Source organism: Papaver somniferum, unplaced genomic scaffold (genome assembly GCF_003573695.1).
Source record: "Papaver somniferum cultivar HN1 unplaced genomic scaffold, ASM357369v1 unplaced-scaffold_132, whole genome shotgun sequence".
In the NCBI taxonomy this organism is placed as follows: domain Eukaryota; kingdom Viridiplantae; phylum Streptophyta; class Magnoliopsida; order Ranunculales; family Papaveraceae; genus Papaver; species Papaver somniferum.
Window position 1 is genome coordinate 18,918,294 of NW_020622381.1, and position 6,930 is coordinate 18,925,223.

At 35.7% G+C, this 6,930-nt stretch overlaps 1 protein-coding gene across 2 annotated transcripts; it reads right to left on the bottom strand.

Annotated features, from left to right (window-relative positions):
* Window positions 1–2,302: 2,302 nt before the first annotated feature.
* Window positions 2,303–5,810, bottom strand: LOC113332740. Of its 2 annotated transcripts, XM_026579247.1 has the most exons (6): window positions 5,525–5,810; window positions 4,316–4,510; window positions 3,904–3,977; window positions 3,719–3,822; window positions 3,288–3,359; window positions 2,303–3,050 (listed from the first exon to the last, which is right to left on the bottom strand). In XM_026579247.1, the coding sequence occupies exons 2-6, from the start codon at window positions 4,378–4,380 to the stop codon at window positions 2,793–2,795; spliced, it is 573 nt and encodes a 190-aa protein (XP_026435032.1). In that variant the 5' UTR covers window positions 4,381–4,510; window positions 5,525–5,810; the 3' UTR covers window positions 2,303–2,792. The 2 variants fall into 2 exon arrangements, with proteins under 2 accessions (XP_026435032.1, XP_026435033.1); XM_026579248.1 differs by lacking the exon at window positions 3,288–3,359.
* Between the last annotated feature and the right edge of the window lie 1,120 nt (window positions 5,811–6,930).

Below are 6,930 nucleotides of genomic sequence, written 5' to 3' on the forward strand. Positions count from 1 at the left end.
CCTTATAACTAGAAATAGAGAATGCCATGCTCAAAAATTGTCTATCTGGATATCAATCTGAATTCTGGGGAGGAGGGCACTATATCCTGGAATCTTACCTAGAATGGAGAGTTCTCGCTTAAGACCTTGTATAAGCCAAAAATGGATTTCCCACCAACTATAAAACTTTTTCTCCGCATGTATCCTCCCCACTAATGCAAAAACTACAAGTATTCTGCATTATATTACACCTGTGTATAAATTTTGCAACAGTGGGGAGGAAAACATGACACACCTGTTTATAGAATTCCCCTTTGCTAGATCTGTTTGGCAGATTGTTTTTAGGCAAACCAATGGGGAATTTGAAAATAACACCACGTTCCAAGAATGGTTCAATTCCTGGTTTGATCCACTTACGGGTAGGAGGTTTAGCAAGGAGACGTATACCTTTACATGTTGGGTTATCTCGAAAGCTAGATGTGATCACATACTCAACAATTCTACTATAAACCCACATCTATGTGCACTTTGCTAAAGATATAAAACAACATCTATGTGCTTATAAATGTATTGATGATATCTCTGACCACATTCTTAACAATATGCATTACCAGATTGATGAGAGAGCCGATCTGAATATGACTGTGCCTAATTCTGCTAGAGAGTCCTCTGGGGCTATTATCAATATATGTGCTTTCAAAGACCGCATGACTCTGTTGTTTTATAATGCTCCAAATATAATTTATTTTGTAGGAAATCACATTGGAGTATAGCCGATGGAAGGGGGCAAATCTAGCTTTCACGTGGACCACGGGAATGCAACACACAAATGTAAAAAAAGAAGTTGGAGAAATGACCGCCATTGTCCAATTTTCTTTGCTCTACAAAGATACAGTTCGAGGAAGATTTAAAAACTTCTCAACAACTCCCTTCTCTTTTGTTCTTTTAAATCATACTCTCCCTTTCTAAAAAATAGACAAGTTTGGTTTTCACGAAAATTAAGAAAATCAGTCATTGTAGTCATTTTTTCATGTTTTTTCTAAACTACCTTTTGGTCCCCACTCATTTGTTATTAGAGAAACAGAAGAGAGAGGTGGTCCCCTTTTTGTATTATGAGAGAAAAAGGAGAGAGAAAAGTGGTCCCTTTATGGGTATAGTAGTAAAATCATAATATTTGACTTTCCACATATGAAAACAAGCCTACTTTTTTAACATACTCAAATAAGGGAACCTGCCTATATTTTAGAAACGGAGAGAGTAGGTTACTCATCAAACCGAGAATCATCATGCTTTTGATTTTGCTATGGCCTGTAACTAACACAAGCCACAACTCCGATACCATGCCAATTACTGGCATAGGTATGCCAGATACGATGACGTAGTAGCCTCAAAGGCTTACCTATGATTTTCTTATATTGAAAAAAAGAACAAATTCCAGATAGGATCACGGAGAGGGTTGGGAATAAGACATGGGTTTAAGCTAATGAGCCAAAAAAAAAAAGACATTCGGATTCATGTTTACAAAATTACACCAAATTATCCTTGCTGAGTTTTGTAACTTGATAAAGTACGATGAGATTTTTAGCCATTATGTAGTTCGAATAGTGAAATTGGGATCAAAACTATTTTCTCTATTATTTTCGCCAATAGCAAGAAGTAAAAAGAAACATGACGAATAACAAAGTTAGAAGATAAAATTCAAGGAAACCTCAATTTGACAGGTAAATAGAAAAATAAATCAAAGAAAAATCTCAGCTGGTTTTTCCGTGTTCTTGGCAAAAAGAAAGTTAGGAAAAAAAAATCCTAATTTTTCACGATTGGAAAAACAAAATGAGTGTGAAAATCTCAACCTAACTTGGCAAATTATCTGAAAATCAGTAATATGAGCATTATTGAAAATACCAGACTAAGGATCATTGCCCTTTACCCCCATTATAACCTTATTTTGTTGTCCCCAAAATAACGTTCTGGCATTTTTGGAATTTCCTTGCTAGTTATCTGCTCCTAAGGTTCAGTTTGTGTTGAGGTAGAATTGACGGACGAAAAATTCGTCATTCACAGACATGGGAACCCCTAACATGCCCTTTCCTTACCTTCCATTTCTGGCGCCATCCATTCTCAATCACTATCTCTATCAAAAAAGAAACTCCAAATCATCTATTAAGAATTTACTAGTGCACGCTAAGTTAGACCGCAAGAGGAAATCTTATATAGATGAAAAAACTTACAGACCCCACATTAGAATCTAGGGTCCTGAATGTAATGGTTTTGAAGAACCACTGTCGGCCTAAATAATAAGATAACAAAACAACAAAGTCCACTGTCAGGTCAATGCAACAGTTAAGTTATGCTCGAAAAACCATAATTTTGCGAATTATACAAATCCCAACAAGGTTGGCATCTAAGAAAACCCCCATTGTCTTAAACTAACAGAAGCATGACAGGTCAGGGCATCTCAGAATCTAACAAGGATATACCATAAACATCTGTGAATGAGACAGACAGAGAAGCTTTATATACCTCAAAATCTTCAGATGCCCATATATAAACTAGTAACAAATATCGCCCTTTTCAGATGCTTTGCATGAGAGACATAGTAAACACTGAACTATAACTAAAGTTCAAGATTTGGTGTACCCTTGTTGACTTGATCTGTATTTGTCCCTGATACGTTACTAGAGCAAACACCAAAGAGGAGAAAAAACACTCGACTTTACACTGTCAAGTTCAACAACCAACTCCATACTTTCTTTTCCTTTGCCAAAAGACAGATTTGCAAATCTTGCACACAGGTAACAAATTAAGGAGAAAAATCATACCCAAATGCTACTGAAGGCTTCCTCAAGTGCCCTTTTCCTGCTTAGTTCTATACTCCATCCTCCGGCCCTTCCACCTCTCTCTGCTCTGAGCCTCATCATTTCCTCATCATCAACTGCATAACCATGCATATCATGACCCAATGGAACAGGTTGTGGGGCCATGCCTGTTGGCCGAGGTTGACCCATAGCCCCAGCGACTGCTGGCACATACTGCCCCTGTCCAGTAAACCCTTGAGAGCTTTGATTCATGGCCTGTCAACAAATATTCCGTCTTAACATAATGTAGCGGAAGCGTACAAATTTGTATGAACTCAATGGATTCAAAAAAGCAGTAATAAAACTAGAAACTAATTTTGATCAATCAATTAATAACGTATAAATGTTTCTCCACAATAGTCGGCCTTCTTATATAAGCTAAGAGAACATAGGAATTCCTAAAGAAATAAAAAGTGCTGAAGCAATAGGTGTAGAATAACATAATCAGTTTACCCCATCAGTTGCATCACTCTGCATGACAACTCCTCCTTTGCTTGCTTGCAGAGCTGCTGCTAATTCCTCTGCCTAAACATGAAATGAGACTTAAAATAAGACCAGAGAAAGCTTGTCAAACAGCAGCTAATGGTTGCATATTTCTATAGAGTATGCCTTGTGTTTGCGGCGCCAAAACACGCAGAGGCTTCATCAAGATGAGATGCAATGTAAATCAGTCCCTGATTCCTAAATATCCAGATGACAACTTAGCTCATGCTAGAATGATGTCAGGGTGAGAGGAGACAACTTAGTGCAGTAATTCAAGATGTGTTTGCTAAAACATCCTACTAGAAATGACCAATACAGATGAAAAGCAGCACGTGAAGCTTTAAATGGATTTAATGGAACCGGACATAAAAATGACAAATAGGAGTGGCTATTTGAAATACCTTGCGAGCTTGAGAAAGAGTTATCTGTTCAGCATTTTCTTCCTTGTATTGGGCAATTTTAGCTTCGATAGCAGCTACATCTATGCCCTCTACCAAGTTAGTTGCTGCAAAGGAAAACCCATTCGGTCAAAGTTAGAGATGTCAGGAGATGTCAGGTGTAATAATAGATAAGTTTATTGACTTACTCATGTCCTCCACATCCTCTAGATAATCATTGTATTCTCTTAATGAGGAAAAGTCTTCTTCTCTCTTATTGTATCTACCATGGAAAAAGACCATGTGATTATGAACCCAACGTATAAATACCATTATAAGTACATAGTGGCACTAGTGCCATCTACAACATGTCAACAAACTTATATGACTGCATGATTCTTGGATCCATAATAGACCGAACTGGTACCATATAAAACAATATAAGATTTGATTTGTAAATGCAGTTGTAGCCATTCAGCGGATAGTAAAGTACTGTGATTTCTTTCACGAACTTTTAAGATAACAGCAAACTACGCTGTGCTCATCAAAAGCAATTTTAAGAAAAAGATTATTAATCCTTTCAGAGTATACCCAATTCTCTGGGAGAGAGAGAAAAATTACATGTTCAAGATTCTCTTCCGTATAGCCATCTCCTTGGCAAAAGGATTTCCTGATGCAACCACCATTTTTTCCTTCTCTTTGTTATTGCACGAGAGTCAAACTGAGAAAGTACTGAACTAAATTTCCATCATGGACGTACATATCATCATGTTATACAAGCCGAGAATAAGCAGCAACTTTAAATAGAGGAATCACCTGCACTTCACACCATGCCAATCAGATCATTTTCGCAGCAAGAAAAATAATGCTTTATCAGAAAGCTTTTCGCCAGCTAATATAAAAGTTATAACATTAATGACTTATGCTAGAAACTCTCACCATATAATTGTCAATAAAGTTAGCATACTAGCAATACAAATGAAGAAAAGTATAATGAACTTCACTTGAGCATTCTATACCCACCATTGAGACTTAGTATAATGCTCTCCAGAGGAAACAAATTCAAACATTGAGAAGAATTAGCAGCGCCAACTGATATACACCAAAATGCTTATTCTCATTGCTAAATCCAGTATATGTACAAAAAGTAAAGATAATTATGAGACATCGTAAGTCTAGAAAAATTTGATGAACCCCATTATTATTCTTATCCATAAACTACTTTATCTAAACCAACATCTTAGTTACATCAAGTCATCACCATCAGATACTTAAAAGTTAAAGCTGGAGAAATTAACATCTTGGTGCCTACTAGCAATTTGTATATTAATACTTCTCTCAATGCACATTGAGAGAAGTAAAACTAAAAACCATCTAAGATATTTTTGCCTAAAGAAGTTTATTTAAGATCAGCATAGCTCACAATTGCTTCAAGGTATTGTTCTCAACAATTCGTACCAGAGAAAGGAAGACAGTATCAATTATATTCTAAAATGAAAAACAACAAAAAATCAATCATTACCAGGTGACACAGGGTTCTAACAATCGGCTAATTATATGAGGATTGTATGCTCGGAAAAATTGCTTACAATAACAACTATAAGGGATGCACATTATCATAAGCTAGAAATGAAACACGCCTGCATATAAATTGGTTAAAATACCCAAGATATTGTTAGATACAGTCTAGAATACAGTTTGCAGAAATTCAAGCGCTTAATCTAGTCCAACTGAAAAGATACTGCTAATATTTATCAACGGCAACTTGAATTGAGACCGATCTTCTCTACTAAAAAAAATATTGACACTGTATTCAGACAATAATTTCACCTCGAGAATGTATGAGCAAGTAGTAGCTGCAATTTCTTTGGCAGCATGAAGATTATCACCAACAATTATAGGTTTGGAATTGAGACAATAAGGAAGAACGAATGATTCACTTCGAGAATATATGAGCAAACAGTAGCAGCAATCTCTTTGATAGCACGACGATTATCAGCAACAATAATATGTTCGGTATTTAATTCAGACCAAATGTTTCGACGCAACTGATATTAGGGTTTTGATTTTCTTTAACCGGTGGTTTGCCTCTGCAACTGGTGTTAAACAGTTTTAGACATGAAATTCCACATATAGAATCCTCATCAAATACATGGGCCTTAAATTTGAATATCGTTGTTTTAGAACGATTTTTTTGGGGACCGTTGTTTTTTTTTTGGGACCATGGTTTTATTTTGGGTAAAGACATTAGAAGTAATTCTAGGTCACCCCATATCTAGTTATTTATTTAATATCTAATCTACCCTCTTAATTAATTTTAGGTTATGATTAGTGAAATAATTTAGTTAAAAACAATTAGTGAGATTAAATTAAAAGATGGGTTTATTATTAGTTGAGTAGAATTATTGTGAGAGTAGAGTTAGAGAAGATGAAGGAGAAAAACATGGAAAATAAAAAAAAAATCCAATTCACCCCCTTTGAGTATTCAAGTGATGAAAACTCATCTGATTCTTCATCTCCATCCTCTCCTAGAATATTTGTTAATCTTCAAAATGATCCGGATTTGGCTTATTTCTTAGATGGTGATTGTATTTTTCCCCAAAATGAAACTCAAGATGAAAATGATGGATTTTATCAACCGCAACCGGAGGAAGAGTATTTGGGTGAACAGGTATGCTCCAAACTTAGATAATGTATGTTGAATTGATAAAAACTTCCCCAAAAATGTAAATTTTTGAACTGGATTTTGCACAGTTCGGTTACATTATATGAAAAACATGTAACCGAACTGTTCTGAAGGTGTAGTTCGGTTGCCTTGTGAGATGTATAAGTAACCGAACTCATTTGAAGATGTAGTTCGGTTACTTTATCCAAACACGCAGGTTACCGAACTCCATATTAATGGAAGTTCTGAGATGCAGTGTTATGTTCTTTTGGTTCGCAACTAACCGAACTTTACGTAAAAATAAAGTTTAACTAAGTGTATACAGTTCGGTTGGTTCGCAAACTGCATGTACCAACTATCTAACCGAACTATGTTTAATAAGTTCATTTGTTTCGCAAACTTGAACCTAACAACATAACCAATCGAACTTAACAAACAAAAAAAATCTGAAGTTCCAGTGTCTAGTTCGGTTATCTACATAAAATACAAAGTAACCGGACTCTGTTCCTTTTATTAGTTCGATTGTGGTGATAAAATTCACATGTTACCGAACTCTGTTCCTTTTATTTGT

Excerpts from the sequence above, each read along its gene's own strand:
- LOC113332740 (XM_026579247.1), bottom strand. The coding sequence starts at position 4,380 with ATGGTGGTTGCATCAGGAAATCCTTTTGCCAAGGAGATGGCTATACGG. Across the intron at positions 3,360-3,718 it reads CTCTTTCTCAAGCTCGCAAG|GCAGAGGAATTAGCAGCAGC; the intron begins GTATTTCAAATA and ends TTTCATGTTTAG. Across the intron at positions 3,051-3,287 it reads AGAGTGATGCAACTGATGGG|GCCATGAATCAAAGCTCTCA; the intron begins GTAAACTGATTA and ends ATTTGTTGACAG.